The sequence below is a fragment of the Rhinichthys klamathensis genome, unplaced genomic scaffold (assembly GCF_029890125.1).
Source record: "Rhinichthys klamathensis goyatoka isolate OS25496 unplaced genomic scaffold, OSU_Roscu_1.1 h1tg000157l_1, whole genome shotgun sequence".
NCBI lineage: Eukaryota > Metazoa > Chordata > Actinopteri > Cypriniformes > Leuciscidae > Rhinichthys > Rhinichthys klamathensis.
This window is the reverse complement of record NW_026606692.1, coordinates 2242136-2262103: the sequence shown is the minus strand read 5'-3', so window position 1 is coordinate 2262103 and position 19968 is coordinate 2242136. Positions and strand designations below refer to the sequence as shown.

Genomic DNA, 19968 nt, shown 5'->3' with positions numbered 1-19968 from the left:
ACAATGTAAAAAGGATACGTCGCCGGATAGCGTAGCTCGCACGGATGGCTGAAGGTGGCGAAGACGGCCGGCTTCCTCAGCGCTGTCCTGGCTGGCTGTTCGCTGTCTCGACGGCGACGGTGGCTTCCCTCAATCCAGCGATGCGAAGAGCTCGTTGAAGAATCGAAAAATCAGGGAATTCAGCCTACGAGCCCCTTCTTTTATACGCTAAGCCACGCCCATTCTGGCGGGCTGTGACGCTATGAAGGCGCGAGCGCCCTTCATTGGGCGTGACGTCACGCCGGGCTCACTGGTAGGCTGCAGCAGTTGCCTGCAGGGCAGCCAATGAGCACGCTAGACTGCCTGCTCTAGGTCTGCTAGCTGCTGCACTGCGTTGACAATGAATACAAAATTAGGATAATTTTTTGGCTTCAATATCTCGAGAAGATGAATCTTTCCCCGTAGCGTAAGCTAAACTTACGCAATACGAGAGAACCTCTCGTAAGAGAACTGGTATTTAGAGGGCATAATAAAGAATAGATGGTAGATACCAAGCTCTCAGTGTCATGCAAAGAAAAAACCTGCAATAAAATCTATCAAGTGTAAGTGGTAGTATGCAATGCTCATTTCCAGCAATGTGAAGGAGCCGCTGGCTTTGTTTCCTTGCTAAAATATTCACACCACAATAATTGACATACTTGAAAATAAAGAAAACCATGCAGTCCTGAAAGTGAACACTGTTTTGCACTTTACTGGAAGTTTCAACAACCGACTTGTCAAAAACCATTGGCCACCCTTCTTCAACCATCCATTTTGCTCTTAGTCTTTCCTGCCCAGGTGACTCCCTTTACTCAAAGGAGTGCGGAAATTACTCATGTTGGCGTGAATGATTCTATTTGATGGTTAATGGAAAATATTGGAAAGCCACTTAAGCGAGGAGAAGAGGGAGATGAAAGTGTGGAGAGGATGAAAAGAAGCCTTCAATGTTCTGAGGAGCAACTGAATGTTGCACGCTGCTTGCACACTCATGAAAGGCTCTTTTGAGAAACGAGGGTCTGACAGAATCCTGTTTCGCAATGGCAAACTGTCAAGTTCACCAACTCTGTGTTGACATCGGCGACTTTTGTAGGATGTTTGGATGTGATTAACTACTTCACTGTTATTAGGCATGACATAATCTTGATGCTATTTTTGAAATGTCGTATTTCCACAACTTCAAAACATATGTTTATTCTCATAAAATTCTGACTTTATTACTGTTAGTTCACAAACCAGAAAAAGTATAAATCATTGATCAGTAGTTCACAACTTGATTTGCTTCAGTGTAACCCATATTTTATGTGGTCTTGATCATATTTTCTTTTACTTTGAATAAATTTGCTCTTGGTTTAAGTATGAGGACATGTCAAGCCATCTCTCCATGTAGTCATTTCTCTAATTTTTCTAGCTTCTACCAATGACAGATGCATTGCACCAAAATACTGTAGATTTTATTTGGAAATCTCTTTTAAAAGCTGAAATATATATATATATTTTTTTTTCTCCTAACTTTGCACAACTGAATGCTTATTTAATTGTATTAAAAAACAAGCCCCCCTACTGTCTGAGATGCTATCAACCCTTTTTTACATTGTCATCAACCCATTGAGAAACATTCTATTTTACCCATTGTTTTTTTTTCCTTATTTAATTTCCTTATTTACTTGTGCCATGCTATTCGTGTTACTGACCATACATATTGCAATGTTCTCAATTTATTTATTTTTTTATGTACAGCTTAATTGGTACCACATTAAAGGCACACAGACATATAAATGTTAAATTATGTACAAATATACAGAATAAATAACTCTCATCCACACTTGTACAAAATAAAGCTATGGTGCTCTTCTATACAGTAAAACATTTAAAGGCTCAACACAATAACTTGTGTGCATATTTTCTCTATACATATATGGATATATATATTTTTTTCTTTTCTTCTCCAGCCACATAATGAAGATAAAACAACCTGCATAATTGTCATGCTGAAAGAAAAAAACTAAAATATGATTTGTGTCGAAAGGAACTTTAAACAACATTATTTTACAAACCAGAAGCTACACTACTCAGTTTTCCTATGGGAAAAAATGGCATAGACTGTGCGGCCCCACAACGTGATTGTCATCAACCACCTTTAAATAGCATTTTGAGTAGTGCAATTATTTTCTTTTCATTTTCTCCATCGATGCCCAGCAGAGTTTTTGTCCATATCAGAAGCAGTGGAGGCCTGAGCAAGTGGGTCTGTATGACATAACTCTCCAGGCGTGTTGATAATTTCAGGTGAGACGCCAATTTCAGGCATGATAAATGAGCCCAGTCATAAAGACTGACCTCGGGGTCAAAACAATAGCAACTTGGCAATCTACTTGCTGTTGATGACGCCTTACTTATTAATAAATACAATTCTCAGACATCTTGAGATCTAAGTACCACCATTATTTAATATTTAATGAACAAAAACTGTGTTGGGCATGTTTAATTCAAAGCTTAGCAAATCAGGGAATGTTTTAACTAACCAGAAATGTTCTGTCTGACAGAAAAAAAAGAAAGAAAACATGTTTTCTTCCATTGCTACAGATAAACAGAGCTTAAAGATTTGCCACGTACATAATAAGAGATACACAGATAGAAATGTAAAGTGACTCTATGCTAGTCTCCCCTACCATCTAGCAAACATAAAGAGAATGCATTAACCACAATGCAAAAGAAAAGTTCTGGTATCAAAGCCAATCTTGTCCAACTCTGTGACTCTTTCTGTGTGATCGGAATTTTGTTAGAATGTAGAATCCATCATCTGCAATGTCCAATAGCATGCTAGAGCTAAAGGTCCACCTGAAATTAGACCTTGTGTCAGCGTCAAATGATTGTATCATGAGAATTGCCTCTACTCTGATGTTGCTGTATTATATCTCTGGGGCTAAATCAGAAATCAGAATGGACTGTCAAGGCACTTGGAGTATCATTTGTCAAATCAAAATATACAGTGTACTTATCTCAGTTGAAAGTCGTTTGATGCTCTAAGACTTCTAAATAGTCTGGTTCAGCATGTAAATTGGCTTTGAGCTCAAAGTACTCATTTTTAGTCTGTTCCACCATGACCTTCCTCGGCCTTGTATAAACGAGAGTTTCCATTAGTTTCAGCTCTTTGTGGTGGTTGGGGACTTGCATGTCCACAGCTGGTTGGAGCTGTGATATGTTTTTCCTGAGGTATTCGGTGAGGCTGAGCTGTTGGAGCTCCCGTTCTCTTTCTAAGATGTTCTTGTACAAGGAGCTCGCGTCTCCCAAACTTACAAACTCAGTGGGGTAGTCGGTGACGGCCCTGAACTTCACGTTAGGGAGGGATTCATTGTCCTTGTCAAGGATGCTATGGCAGATGCGCTTAGGTTTATCACTATCGTAGTCGTCTAACTCGTAGTCTTTGTGCTGAGAGCAGTAACTGGGGTTCCTGCAGACCTGAATGATGGGGCTATGGGAAGGTTCGTCGTACATGCTGGGTCCTTGCCTTTCAGTTACGTGGTGGGTGGTTTTCTGGCCATACATGCTGTAGTGCAGGTGGATGGGACTGCTCTCGCGAGGTTGCTCCTCGGCCTGTTTCTTTTTGGCATGTCTCCGCTGACGGTGTAGCACAAACACGACAATCCCGGCAGCGCAGAAAATGACGGTCAGGAAGAGGATGAGAAGGCAGAGGATGAGTACCGATAGTGGCACTGCATCTGTAATGGACCGGAAGAAGCCGCTGGTGCCGCCCTCCGGCGCAGTCGTGACTGGGATAACGTCCTCGGTGCCTCCAAGTAAGGACTTATAGGTTACCAAGCCGGGGCAGAGAACATCGTGCTTCAGGTTTCTGACCTCAGCAGTAGACAGTTTTTTAGGAGTGTGGCATAAGATGGCACCCACCACGGTTTCCTTGCTAAGCTTTTCCACCCACTGTTTGAGGCTGACCAAATCACAAGTGCAGTCCCAAGGATTGTCCTCAAGGTAAATCTGCTCCAAATATTTAAGCTGGTCCAATGCATTACTCACTGGTAAGTGCGTAAAGACATTTTTCCTTAGGTTTAATTTCACCAAGGGCACATTACGAAATATTTGTGCAGGGAGAGTTTTGAGTCTGTTGTTGTTTAGGTACAGGAGCTTTAGATTTGTCAAAGGGTTGAACGATCCAGCCTCAATCTCTTTGATCATATTATACTCCAAGTACAAGTTTTCCAGGTTGTGAAGGCCAAGAAACATTGTTGCCGATATTTTCTCTATCCTGTTTCCATTCAGGTGCAGCTTTCTCAGGTTGCTCAAACTCAGAAAGGTTTCATTGTCAATGTAGTCTATTTGGTTGTTTGCCAAATTGAGCAATTCCAAACTGTCGTATGTCACAAAATCATATTTGAAAAGTCTTTGTATCATATTTCCTGTCAAAACCAGCATGGTTGGGCTTTGTTCAAGAATGCCTAGATCAGATATCCTTTGAATGCCTCGGTCCTCACAGTGCATTAAAAAACCCACAATGACACAAGGACCTAGGCCGTTTGCAGGTGTAGGTATCTTTGCATCATCTTTTGCATTCGGTATCTGAACAACCTTAGTGGATGGGGTGACAACCATGTCTAGAGACTTAGATGGCTCTTCGAGGTTGATGTCAGCATGAGAGGAGCAAAGTGAATCCCTTTTGACCCTAGCCAAAGAGTTGCCCCTAAGATTTTCAGGCCTGTTGCAAACCACCTCGCCAATGGATGACTGCGCTCGCATGTTCTCAATCCAGACCTTTAAATGTAAGATTTCGCAGTTACACAACCAGTCATTCTCCTCCAACTGGAGCTCAATGATACGACCAATATGCTCCAGGAAACCCACATACGGCAGTGTCTGCAGCTTGTTTCCACGCAGATCCAAATGTGTCAGAGGCACAAAGCGGAAAATGTTGCTCGGAAGGAACTCGATCTCATTGTCATTGAGGATCAGAACTTTAAGACGGACAAGCTTGCTGAAGGCCCCAGGCTCCACGACCCGGATGAAGTTGGTGTCCGCCTGAAGGTATTCCAAATTTACTAAGCCGTGAAATGTGTCCTCCTTCAGCATGACCAGGTAATTTCTGTTTATGTGCAACTTTCTCAGGGATCCCAGCGCACTGAACACACCAGGTTCAAGCTCCTGTATGCTGTTTTCACCGAGATGTAAGGTGACGACGTTCTTGAAAGCATTCATATCCGTTGCAAATAACTCCACTAAGTCATTTTTGTATAGATTTAGATGAAAAGGTTTATCTGGCGGTACTTCAACATCTGACATTTTGCTTATGTTGCTCTCCTCACAGTTTATGTACAACTGTCCATCTGTCTCTTCACAGGTGCACAAAGATTTGCAAGCTCCATCGTACAACACCTTGGACTCATTATCTCCAAAACTAGCACCAGCAAAGAAGGAGCAAACGAAAACAATCCTGGCCAGCATTTTGTTCTTCTTCAGTGTATCTAAAAAGAAAACACAGGAGAGAGAAGGAAAGGTAATTACTGACTGCAGTTAGCAAACTCATAAAATAGCCATGTGCAGAACACTGAATTATAGGAATTATTGCAAGGAGTTCACAGTGTGGAATCTAATAAACTAATCAGGATATGATTCGGGGAATCTAATCTGTGCATAAAAACAGATATTCACAAACTACTAAATTATTAAAGCTATTAAAAGTGTTGCTAACATTTTGCATTGTATTATTGCATACAAGCAGTGAGTGGAACACCAGAACTCTTTATAACTAACACTGTAATAGTCCTAAATGAATAATTTGGTTGCGTCATTGATGATGATGATGATGACGATAATAGTGGTGATTATATCACATTAGGGAAATAATTAAGTATATAAAATTATTGGGATAATTAAATTCTAATCAAGAAACCGACTTGTGCTTATATGCCACATAATTTGTAAATTAAAAAACTGAACAAATGATTTCACCTTTTTTTTCACAACAAAGGGAAATAATTAGTATGCATGCATAGCCTATATTTTACCATGACAAACTGAATGATTTTTAATTTGCATCAGTCCTCAGCAGCAGGCACCCTTGGTTTTCCTGACCCTGTTGCCTCTAACATCTGGATGGGTGTGCTTTAAGATGTGTCCTATACTGCCAAAAATTATACCTCAGAATTAATTTGAATGAAACAGAAGTAGGCTGTCCATAAACATTGACCATATGAACATTCTCACAAAAACAGGTTTTTCCACATTAATGTTGTAGATCTATATTCTGGACTCCTCAGTGAATGACTCTTCATAATGAGTTCTTATCTCATGATTTGAATAATAATAATAATAATAGTTATTTTCCGAAATTTATTCCAGAAAATTACTAAAATGGAACTTTTCATGAAAATAAATTTTCTCATCCGAAGAAATCAGACTTGTCAAGAGGAATCAGTAGAAGAATCATTAAATAAATATGATTCCTATGACTAATTTGTGTCTATTTTCTATTTTTAAAGGATTCCAGGACTGATGAAGAGCATCTCCAATGTTTCAACGATATATTCAGGTCGAAAATCAAAAGTAAGAGATCCCTATATGAACTAAAACATTTATCATAAAATTCATCCCAGACCAAATGATCTGATGTGCTTTCCAATTAATTGTATAGCTCTACACTGTAAAAAAAAAAAAAAAAAAACTTGCTGCCTTAAATTTGAGTACAATCACCTTGTATGTTTAAGTCATTTATAATTAAAATACATTGAACTTTGAAAAATTAGTTAAATCTTACTTAACTTATTTTGATTTTGATCATATCTTTTTTTACAGAGTAAATTCTTTATACAGTAGTACATGTCAACAATCGTTTAATTTGTTTATTTTTCTTTTATCTTTTATAAGGAACTTTATGAGAGACATCTAGGACAAAGTTGATATTTAAATGAAAAATAAATCCCCGGAGCTTTGAAATAGCAACCTCTTCCTCATACATGTCCACTGAAGGAAAATAACCACACGCTATTCTTTGTTATTATGTCATTTAACATAACACAGTTCTATGCAAATTAACTAAAACATAAAACACCCCAGAGTCCCAGTGAATCTTAGAGGAATGAAAGACTTCCCAATTGTATTGACATAAAATCAAACATTGAATGGTCCGGCATGCCACATGACACCAACAGGCTGCGTGCGCTGACAGCTCTGAGCAAACACAGCGTGTGAAGACAACAAAGATGGTTTTCGTCGTCTCTCTTGAGGACGCAGGTAGACAGGCAGTGGAAGGGGGCGGGGGCATAAATAAAATTAGATTAAAAGATTACAAAAACTGCGGAGAAAATGAATGCTTGCATGTCATGCTAGATGACAGGACAAAGAAGTAAAAAAAAAAACTGTCCCATTCCTATTTTTAGCAAGCAGTGTGTGGTTGACAGCAAGGAGAGAATTTGTGGTCCATTAAGAGCCAGTGAAGCCTACATATTGTGCTCTCATGCATTTAAGCAGAGACTAATATCCATCTACTTAACTATCTATCTATATACACACATACGCACATATAGCTCGACCCGTGAGTCCTCATCCCTCAGGTCTCCACCCACCCTGCCCGTCAAACCCGCTCCACGCATCCTTGGAGGGGAATGGGAACATCTGTCCTGATACAGCAAATTCCCCTGTCTTTCTCTCACACGGTTACCCAAAGAGGCCATCACATAAGAAAAGTCACGAATGAGATCGTTTTGATCTCTCAATTGTTACTCTTAAATAGTGAAGGGATTATATGTACAATTGGAGATCTTTGCTTAAGACTTTTTTTAAACTGAGAAATAGACCCTATAATCTCACATCCACTAGTTTTAGAAGAAATCTCAACAATGCCATGCTCTGATTGGCTGCGTCCAAAGTCGCATACTCTCTTGAGTTGGTATTTATTTTGAATAAGTAATTGCTTCACGGCCGCTAAAAAGGTATGTTCTATATAGTATGGATGTGTGTAATATGAATGTAATCTGGACATACTTTGCCATTCTTTCATCATTATCATATGAGCTTCCAGCGTCAGTTACGTCGTTCACTGCCATCCACAAATCCTCTCCCGTGGCCTCATGGAATAGTAAAGTGTCCGTATGCACACTTCAGAATCTCGTCAAAAGTAGTACTGTAGGTTATCTGGGAACTTTTTGCCTAGTCTTTTATGAGTACTGTGAATTTGAAAATACTTACTTTGTCAGATACTGTTTTTCGCCTACTATATAGTATATAGTGTGTGATTTCGGATACATATAAAAAAAAGTTTTACAAGGGGTTTTCACAGTGATGCCATAGAAGAAAAAAAAAATCTAAAAAAGCAGAAAACCTCTGCAAATTAAGATATTACAAAGATCTCCTTTGGGATTTTCTCTCATACGTCCACCTTAATTATTTATTATGGAAGATGCACTTTTGTTCAAATGAATTATGAGGTTACTGATGACTTGTTGGAATAATCAATAGGACAGATCTTAAGGTATACTTATCCAGGATGTCTAAGACTAAGATAAACAATTGAGATGTTAAAGTAAAGTAAAATTCTGAATTTTGTAGCTGACAAATGCAAGCCCCAGTAACCAGTGAGAAATGAAGATATCCATATATACTGTATCTACCCCACTGCATTCCATTTCATGGCACTTTTTGCACACATATGCATGATTAGATATGCAAAGTTGCCAGTACTGAACATTAGACCAGAATGCAAAGACTTGCCACTGTTGCCTTGGCTTTTGGCTTGCGGACATTTAATATTCAACAATATTATTGGTCTGCCTTTCTTAAGGTGGACGATGATCCAATTTTCTTCTAGAAACAAACTTTGTTGTATTATTTTCATGTTATCACTGTGAATATGCTTTGATACAATCTGTATTGTAAAAAGCGCAATATAAATAAAGATGACTTGACTTGAATCCATCACAGCAGTGCATCTGTGAATGTTTGATGACATATGAGGTGTATGTACCGTGAAATGTTCAAATAAATTAAAGCAAATAAAACAACCCTCAAGGCTATTTTGTATGACTCTAGTGAACCTGTTTGTAGCTGAGCACTTCATATATCCATAACAGCGGAAATATATTGTGTGCTTCTCATTTCCACTATCTGATCTTGACATAAAAATCTTGTCTTTTGTTTTGAGGCAAACAAATTTTTTTTTTTTTTTTTTTTTGTATGGACCCATGTACTGTTGTCCTGCGATGCTGAATTCCAATGGCTTGCAACCCTACAGCAACACAAGCATCTTTTTTTTTACCAGCTGCCCAGTGGAGCAAATCTAGACCGAGCTAGTTTGCAACTAACTGCAAATTGCTAAATAAAAGTGTGTGGTTCATTGTATTTATTTATTTATTATATTTGGAGCTCATTTGAATCTTAATAGGAACTCATGACGCTAACCTTTTTGAAAGGGAAATTATATTTGATCCAGGCCCAGGAGAAGTATTGTTTTTAGACAGCAGGCATTGTCTTGCTTGAGCAGTTTGAGAGAATAGCTGCTGTCTCGGACACAATTCTAAGGGTTGGTCATTCATTATTTATCTGATCAGTAATGAAACACCACCAGAACAAGGTTGGCCAATGAAGCATGGCAATCAATGGCGGTGGTCCTGTCAAAGAGGAGCAAATCAACTGCTTAAACCAAACCACAAAGCCATCCCATCATTTGCATAATCTGCTTACCATATGCTATTTAAAGGACAGGTACAACTTTAATTTCCCTAGTCTTTTGCAAGTATTGTCTTATCTTTCATGTCTCCTGTGGAACTGGTGTCAAACCAATTCAGTGCTCCGTCTTTGAACATGACAAACGTGACATTTTTACGAGACAATATGGTTAGGGTTGCAACCTCATTCCAGGGAGAATAATTTAGGTAGCTTCCATTTTAGAAGTATGTTAAAAAATCAGGACACTCAGGCCTCAGAACATTTAATATCCACACCCAAGGTACAACATACAGACTTCAATTTGGGGTTCTAAAGTTGGCTGTATCATTTTAATCTAAACAAACACAACATTTGATCCTGAGGTCCTTTATATGCATCTATTCAAAATGGCTCTGTTTCAAATCATGTCTTGCTACAACTTGAAATTAACCTTGACCAAAACTGTAAAAAAAAAAAAAAAAAAAATTCTAATAAGCATAAAAATGCATTGTACACAAACATATTGAGGTCATTTTTCCATGTTTATTTAGACTAAACAATATTTTCTATTATCTTTTGGTGTTCAATTAATTTCAAAACATAATTTATCTTACTTCATCTGCCGCCTTTGATTTTTTAGAAATTCTTGAAAAGTACTAGCTTGGGAAAACCCAGACAACTTCCGGCAAATTTAGATTTGCTCTGAAAGTTAGTCTGGCAAAGAGCTCATTCAAGCCCATTTCCAATCCGTCGAAATCGAGGCACCAATCAGAAACGTTGGGGCGGGCTTTACACGATGACGACAGCACTGGGATTTTGAAGCAGATTTTGTAGCCTACATTACAAAGATGGATGCCGCCGTCGAACATCACTCGTTCGAATCAGCTATCGCGTCTGTTTTAAGCCATTTGAACGTTTCCTTTTTGTTAAAAACCGAGCAAAGAACAACACTCGGAGATGTTTCTCCGCCGCTCTGCATACGTCATCTCCTTCATCGCTCTGATTGGGTTTAGGTCTATCCGCGACGTCCGTTGGTGACGCCCCTCTGGAAATGATTTGTCTATGACGCTTTGCCAGACCATAACTCAGTTACAACTGAGAATGGTCTGGTTTTAACCAGGCTAGAAAAGTACAGTTTCCATAAGGGGTTTTTCACATTTTTCATCGTTCCTATAACTATTGGCGGAAGTGCAAATTTTTTGGCGTGTTCGCACTGCAGGAACTGGGAATGATTTTAGTTATAGGAACTCCTTTTGGGAGGACTAAGTTAGCTCCTACTTTTACACAATAGGAAATACCAGTGACGTAAGTGTACGTTGATTGGCCGAACGCATGTAAAACACCAACACCCACCATTTTTAAAAAGCTGTGTAAACACACAGTTTACATATACTTACTCCAAGAACATGGAAAACAGCAACAAGATATAAACATACAGAAAGCTAATGTTAACGGCATTTACCTGTCGCCTTTGTTGGCTGCGTTGTGTTCTTTCTCAGCCTCGATGATATGTATACTGCAAGTTGTCATAGGAGATTGTCTCTTAGCCCTCCTTTTTGCTTTTTCAATCGAATAACTTACAATATACATATACATTCTATCCAGCCCATTCTCATCCCAAGGCGTCATACATGTGACGCTTTGGACATTTCGTCTAAATCCAACGCACATGGCATTGTTTAGCGTCAATATGAGACGCAGATCCCAAGGCGTCATAACCGTACCCTACCCCAGACCTAAACCTACCCATAACAGTGCGTGTTATTTTGACGCTAAAGGATGCCATGTGCGTAAGATTTCGACGAAATGTCACCTATATGACGCCAAAGGATGAGAATGTGTTGTTCTATCTCTGTTATCACAAAACCCACAATACACAACAACAACAAAGCTACGATCACGGCGTCCTTTTAAAAGTCTAAAGAAATGTCCACTATAAAAAACTTTATGCGCACTGGAAAAGTTCTATTGATGTTAAAGGTTTGTCATGGAACCATATATACCTAAAGAACCTTTATTTTTAAGAGTGAAGAAAACAACATCATGTTGTTGCCTACATTTTGGAACCGCCTTAAGCCCCTTTCACACAGAGATTCCGGAAAATACACGGATAAAGTGAACCGGGATTTGACCCGGGTTCGTTTGATTTTGCTTCATTCACACTGCCAGTGATTTGCCGGAATCAGAGAGCGCGTTCACACACAACCCGTTTATGTTCCGGAAAGACGCGTGAGGTTGGATGTGACGGGTCTCTACTTCAGTCCAGTTTGCAGACATTTTTTCGTTCTTTCTTGTATCGATGGCGAACACAAACTTTCTTCTAGAGTAACTGAGCCGCACGATAACTACGTCATTGCAAAGGCTCGTGAATCCTCACTACGACACACCCCTTATACGGCATTGGTTCTGGCTTTTGTTCACACAGCGCGCGTTCCGGGTCTGAACACGGCAATGTTACTAGGTCCCCAACCCGGCATCGATCCCGGCATCAATCCCGGGTCGTGTTTGCATTCACACAGAAGGCACTCTGGCAATTTGCCGGGTTCAAAGCGCTGTGTGAAAGGGGCTTTAGTGTTGTGAGTGTGCCTATGGTGCCAATGTAAGTTTGGGAGCCTATACATCATCCGTGTACACCAAATGTGTAATTTCTCATATGATATGCATGCATTTATCACGGCTATAGGAGGGGAAGAAGTGCTGTGTGCTTTCTTCCAAATGTGTTGCTTAACAAATGTGCCGTAATTATTTCACAGGAATTAGCAGTTAGATCTACCGGATGAAACCAAATACGTTCACAGAATCAAACATCTGGATGTAACAGATGTACCTCTCCCTGCAAATCAACATCACAACAGGAAGTTGTTCTCACTTTTTCTGCTCTCCATTTGATTTTCCCCTTCACTGCAGTTTATTCTAATAGACCACGCGTCCGTGATCCCATTTTATTGGTACATGCTAAAGTAAATCAGGCATCACTGTTGCTCATATTCAGGGTTAGTGATTTGAACAAACCCCTGACCCAAAGTATTAAACGTTGGTGCAGAACTCAAGCCATTTGTGCAATGGACGTACCTCAAATTGTTGTAAAATACCTAAAAATTGAGAAGGACCAATTAACACTGCACTTGCACTGGTAAATAACCCCCCAAACACCTTAGCACCATTCATATTTTCTTAAGAAAATGAAAAAAATAAATAAAAAATTATTCACAGTCTGTCTAATATGGTGTTAGCTTACATGTGTACAAGAAAAAGATATAAATAACGATTAGCTTGTTCAGAACTTTATTTATTTTTTTCGGTCACCGAAGCAAATGAAGTGGAAGAATGACAGCAGTGGGTCTGACACAGAGCTGACATCTTAAAATTACATAGTGCTGCATTTCTAGATGAATCATATGAGTGTTCACGTCGTTCAGCTCTGTGAATTCAGTTTTTGCCTGAAGCTTATGAAAAAGACTGCAGCTAATGAGACAAACGACAAAGATATTACAGCGATGTAATCATTTAATAAAATAGCCATCACTTTTAACAGCTTTTCAACTGTTTTCCTTTTATAGCACTTTAAACTAGATATAAACGTTAACATTTTACAATAAGTTCCCATTAGTTAACATTGGTGAATGCATTAACTAAAAATGAGCAATACATTTGTTACAGTTTTGTAATAATCTTTATTACGTCAGTTGATAAAAACATACAATTGTTCATTGTTTGTTTTAGAGATGCACAGATGTATCTGCCAATAATAGCTATATGCCAATAAAAGCAATTATTTTCACTATCGGTCGATTGTTTAGAAACAGCCGATGATCATGTCCGATTATATCCTGTCAATCAAAAGGGGACGGACAAATGTGTGAGACTGCAACTGTGTGTGAAGAAATCACTCTTGTGTTAAATTCAGGGCAAGTTAATGCAATAATAACGCATTAACAGTTAACAAATTGTTAAAGCAGGCTCTGTTTGATACCACAAATTACCCGTAGTTCAAACCAGGGTTGCAGGTTTGTGTTTTTCCCTACACAAAACATTATTTGTAGTCCGCCCCCATCCAATAATTACAAAGAGCTTTGTGCTTTGTTACTTCTGATAAGACACATAAGGTAAAGATAAGTCTCAGATTTAAAATTCGGTCCATTTTTATCACAAAATTCAAACAATACATGGATTTTGATGCTCTTAAATGGGACGTGACAGATCGCTGTAGCACCTCAGGTATTTTCTTTCTCTTTAATACAAGTTACAGCACAACAAAAAACATGAATGAATACAGAAGGTATGTTGAAAGATACAGTACAACTTTTCAAAATGAATAATGTCTCATGTAATCGCTCAATCAGTGTTTCAACCACAGATAGGCATCAACAAAAGATCTTGTGAACAATGTCACTTAATGTTGCATTTACATCAGTAGGAAAGTTATCCAAAGAAAAAAAAACACTAAAGAGGAGCTTATTAACTGTTAATTATATATGTATGCTTGAATAAATTTGTCATGAACACAAGTGAACCGAGTTGGATACAAAAATTTCAGTTTTTATTTGAGTGTAATTATTATGTCTGAAAATAAATGCCAGTTGAATATAATACGTTGGGCTATGTTGTTAATTTTAACCTCTAATATTATAGTAATGTACCAAATGTGAGGGTTCCCTGTGTAGTTTGCAGAATTATTTGGCGGAAATCAAACTATCGGTATCGGCAGATGTCTGAATCGGCTGTCGGTAACGGACAGAGAAATGTAATATCTGTGCATCTCTAGCTTGTTCATGTTAGCGCTCTACTCCAGTTTTTGCCCCTCAATTCGTCCAGGAAAAAAAGGATTTCAATGTTGCCCAGCCTCAATAAATCTAACTCCCCTAACTGCACAATGTGAATCCTCTAGACAATCACATGTATTTACAAGGGCAACCGTTATCTCATTGCAGGGAAAGAAGATCGATGATTTAATTTTCTCAGTGTTGTTTTCATCAACAGACACTGTCTTAAAAAAGAGCAAAGAGCCTTTGATACTGCAGGTGCATTGCTTCCCAACAAAGTTGAGAATAGTTGTTAGTAGCGTGGCAAGCATCACTATTACTGTTGTTCATGGATTAGGGGTTTGTTTAAAGTACTAAAATGTGACATACAACTCATCCAGCATCGCTTTTGCTACACACATGAAGGACTCCAGTTGTGTGCTATTACTTTTCAAAGCAAATTCGACCAGGTGGTCGATAAAACAGGCAAAAAATAAAAGAATCCGCAGACTGACATTGAAGGAAAGACCTGAGCCATTTCTAAAGACGTGGGGGTGGACTCTTTTTACTTGGGCCAGTAAGCAACCATACAGCAATGCACTAAAAATCACTCCGAACTCCTTAGCAACCAAAAGCAATGCCCTAGCAACCACCTTCAACACTTTGAACCATTTGAACAGACAAGCACCACTACAAAAATCCTGTTCTCATTACAATGAAATTCAAATTGGTACAATTTTAATCAAGTATATAATTTGAATCAAGTGCTGCCTCGATACTATGTAAAATGCACACGTAATTCTGCCAATTTGAATAAGATCTAGCCAGGTATCGAGATCCAATGCGCTTGTTTTGACGCACCGGTGATGTTTGTGTCACTGTCGAGCATATAATCACATAGCTCTCCATAAAGGGAAGTAACCTACAACAGATTGTTGCTGGTTGCCATCCGCAGCATGTCACTGGGGGGACCTTAACATCCAGCGCAGGAGAATGAGGGATGGGGAGATGAAGAGAAAGAGTGGATACTGGGCTCGGGGCAAAGGGATGAGTGAATCAGTGATGCTCCATTTTACCCTGCGCAAATCAGTGGGCTAGCGCAGATGGCCCTTCATTGTGTCTGTGGCACTATGGAGGAAATGATGTGCTCGCCCCAGGGAGACGCCACAACACCCACATATAAGAACAGAGGCCAAAGAAAAGCCCACAGTCCTGTGAAGCTAATAAACTCGCCCACTCGATATGGAGTGTCCTTCACTATTAGTAAAAGTACATTTTTACTGTTGATTTGAACTAAAAACATGTAAAATCTCTCATTGTACTCGCAATTATTTTTAGTATGTACTTCTGACCGTTATCTGACCTGATATTATTGATGCGTTTAACCCTCTGTTATAATGCATATGCGACTGTTATCTTTTAAAATAGATTTAACATAGTTTTCCTTGAACATGGAACATTGCACAAAAGGTTCTTTTAAGTGAAAAAGATTCTTCAGATTATTGAAATATACTAAGAAAAAAAAATGGTATGTTTAGGAACTGTTCACTGAAAGGTTACAGAAATGGTGGACATTATTTTTAAGAGTGCAAGGATAGTATTGATTCTGTTTGAGGTAATTGATGCATGCAAAATCATACTGTCATATAAATGCAATTAAAACAAACCGTAATTGGCATGTACTGTACATGTGTGTCGGAAAATGTTAGCATGTGAAAACGCATTGCATCTGTTCATGTTAAATACTTGGGGTTCCCAAGAACTCAAAAAGAAATATGCATGTCATTAAGTTGAAACTTTGTTCATAATCAGTGCTTTTAAGGGAAAATGAATTCAATATCAGCCTGTTGCCCACATGTATGCATTGATCAGATGCTTTTATGCCAAGTGATTTTCGTTTAATCTGCTCATAACCCTGGTGTCGCTCTGCCAGTTAAGCCACCAAACATATTAAATCAATGTTAAGTATGTTTTTTAACAAAAAAAAGGACCAGACTCCAGACATATTAATCCTACACATTAATCCTAATGCATATATGCATCTATAGCCATGTACTTATCCTGTGTTGCATTAACAAAAAACAACAACAACAAAAGTTTAGATGTGCACAAACCATTGTTTTTCTTTAACAAACTCACATAATAATCATACATGCATTCAGACTAGTTTAAACCTCTCTAATCATCATGATAGATTTCATGTGGACTCATATCAATCTCTCTTGAGCATCTAGAGAGGGTGCTGCACACTGCCTCTCCAGACATTAAATTAAGATGTGTCTGTGTGTGTGGGTATGTCTGGCTGAGTGTGTGTGTGTGTGTGTGTGTGTGTGTGTGTGTGTGTGTGTGTGTGTGTGTGTGTGTGTGTGTGTGTGTGTGTGTGTGTGTGTGTGTGTGTGTGTGTGTGTGTGTGTGTGTTAGCGTGTGTGTGTGTGTGTGTGTGTGTGTTAGCGTGTGTGTGTGTGTGCCTTTGTGTAAATGTGACTTTGAAGGCGAGCATCTGTGCTGCAGACGACTACATCACAATGAAGTCACCTGAGTTTAATTTACAGGGATTGAATTTGCAGGGAATGAATAAGTAAAATAAACCTGATAAGGTGTCCTTGAGATCACAGGAGACAGTGTTACATTAGCACTGCCTATTATACTTTTGAAATACTTTCATATTAAAATAAAAATATACCAACATACCCTATAACTGTTCAAAGGACAAACAAGTGCTGTGCATTTAGCAATCTAGGCTTTGTGCCAACCTTTAAATCTTTAACAAATGTTTAAGACCGTTAATGATACAAACTCGATCGCATCTGCTATGATACTACTACCAATCATTCATCCTGAACACTTTCAGTCTTATAGAAAAAGAGACAAAACTGCATGGAATAATCACACTTTGCTTGCTTTGACTTCGGATGTGCTAGTAAGCCACTCTTACCCAAATTACGCAGCGCAGGAGTCTTTGTAGCTCCACTTGGCCAAGTTATTTGTGCTTTGTGGATCAAACAAAACCACCCAGTTTTGCAGCACTTCTCTAAAGGCTTTCCTGGCACCGAAGAGCCCACCGCGCAAAAAGACGCATGGAACAAGTCCAGGTCCAACTTGCCCTCAGCTGTCCATCGCGCAATGATGATTTGTTTTATTATTTAGCAACTCATGTGTCCAGTAACGATTTTCAAATATAAGCTCATTTTTTGGGGGGAGCTTCACGTCTCAGTGTTCAGCTCACAGATAGTCCAGTGGTTGAGAGTTAAAGTCCGCGATTCAAATTCAGCTGTCCGCGTCCCTTCGGAGAGCGCCTGACCCCCGCGGTGTCTTATAGAAGGTATGATGATGGAGGCACATATTCTCTATAGCCTCTCGATCTGCCCAGTGAATGAGCTCGTGCTGGAGCTTCACTTCGCTAGAGCTCCTCCCTCCGTACAGTCAAAGGAGCTATCGCGACTCCATATGGACAGAGAGAGAGAGAGAGAGAGAGAGAGAGAGAGAGAGAGAGAGAGAGAGAGAGAGAGAGAGAGAGAGAGAGAGAGAGAGAGAGAGAGAGAGAGAGAGAGAGAGAGAGAGAGAGAGAGAGAGAGAGAGAGAGAGAGAGAGAGAGCGAGGGGACCTGAACGCATCCTTGCGCAGCGCGAGCAGGACTTCTGTAGGAGTGTAAAGGTCTGAGGAAGCTCTTGCCTTATGAATAATTAAGGGAAGTTGTCGCACTTTTTACTGCAGCGAGGTTTATTGTTAAACGTCCATTTCTAAACCAACGTTTTGACTAAAAAATAAATAAATAATAATCTGTCCAAGGAAAAATATTCAGTTCGTTAAGCACACATTGCCCTACGGCGGGGCATGTTTTTACACAATATGAGAAGTTTCACTCGTTTGAATCCCTGTTTTGGATTTAATATGTACTGTATATGGATATGTAAAATTGATCTCCAAATCATTTTTTTAATAGTGGGGAACAATCCATACAAACATGTATACTTAGAATCTGTACAGTATGTATGATAATTATATATTTTTTTAATCTAAAAATGTAGTAAATAAAGTAAAACATTATATGACTATGCATTATATTTATACAGTACTGTATATTTACTATTATATTAGTAATTATTTTAAAGTAAGTTTTTTTACCTTCATCTAATATTAACTTAAGATGTGCAAACTGATATAAAGGTGAAATGAGTGCTTAAATAAAAGCATTTTTAAAACAATTATATTCATATGAAATCATATTTTCTTCAGTTTTCCTAGGATCCACCCAACCACACAAACCTTTTTCTTCTGTCTCATCATGACTAACCCATCAGCCAGACTGACGAGATCATGTATAGGTCATTATGAGTCATAAAGCGTAAATTCGTTGAAACTGTTATACTGAAACCTGCCATTTCAGAAATCACATTTATTATCAGTTGTTATGTTTAACCATTAATATTAGGTGTATTGCACTCTTATACACGAGTGTAAACGAGGAAGACAGCTGTGTTAGAACACTGATTTTTCTTCTCTTCTAGTATTCATGTGTTTTCAGGTAGTGTTGCGCAAACACCCAGAGCAGCCCACACCTTCTCTATCCACATTATGTAAGGTGAGTACACCCACGTGATAGGCAGGAGTCAACTCTCACATGCATAGTATCTGACATAAATCGATACAGCGTTCTGACATGCTTTTGATGAATTCAAATATAATATTTCAAAACATGAGATGAGATATTCTTTCATCCTTTGCAACCATTCAAGTTCATTGTATAGATAGATCGTATTGTTTTGCCCTTCTCTCAGACCTATTCATAAAATATGAAAATCCATCAAAAAGGATACATTTTATAAACTCTGATCATTTAATGAGATACGCGAGTTTTTTGTTGTGTGAAATTTCTCATTATTTTGTTTTACACAAATTGCGACCCTCAGTTGTGGGGTCCTTTTCATCAGATGTAACAATTTTCCCAGATAAAGTTTTATTAAAAGTGAGTGTAGCCTACATGGTTATCAGGGAGGCAACAGTGTTATCGAGCATGTTTGAGATTAAAAAATCCGTGATGTGTGAAGAAAAACAGAAACAAACAAACAAGTTAAATATCACATCAACCAAACCTGTTATGGCTATTATTAAATTTTCAAGCTATAAGGTTGTCAAATTGTATGTAAACATTGTGAAAATATGATTTAATTGTGTGCATGTGGGATGTATGAAATGCTACCTATTAAACTAGCCATATTGCAAGACAAATGAGTTAATAATTGTATTACAAACATGTTTAATGTAATTTCAAACACACAATGAAACATCATTTGAGATGATGACAGTGTGGTGTTAAGTGTTCATGACTTGAAAAAAAAAATGATCTAAACAATTCCATTATGATGTATGGATATAAATTTTACATTGTTAGAATCAAATACTAGAGTGTGAATGTATGTTTTAAGAGTTTGTTTTCTGAAAGCCCACAGGGCCAAAAGTGCATATTCAAAGAAACACCCATAAATTAATGAAAGCACCTTGAGGTCATTCTGGGTTGAAAAGTGACAGATTCTTGACCTTGAGAAATGTTTTGCTTAAAGGGTGT

General features: G+C 38.5%; 1 protein-coding gene across 1 annotated transcript; it reads right to left on the bottom strand.

Moving 5' to 3' along the window:
• Window positions 1-2012: 2012 nt before the first annotated feature.
• On the bottom strand, window positions 2013-17811 carry slitrk6 (SLIT and NTRK-like family, member 6). The gene is made up of 2 exons (XM_056258667.1): window positions 17338-17811; window positions 2013-5483 (listed from the first exon to the last, which is right to left on the bottom strand). Exon 2 carries the CDS (start codon window positions 5461-5463, stop codon window positions 3016-3018), a length of 2448 nt encoding a protein of 815 aa, XP_056114642.1. The 5' UTR covers window positions 5464-5483; window positions 17338-17811; the 3' UTR covers window positions 2013-3015.
• Window positions 17812-19968: the final 2157 nt, after the last annotated feature.

Coding starts and splice junctions, on each gene's coding strand:
- slitrk6 (XM_056258667.1), bottom strand. CDS start 5,463: ATGCTGGCCAGGATTGTTTTCGTTTGCTCCTTCTTTGCTGGTGCTAGT.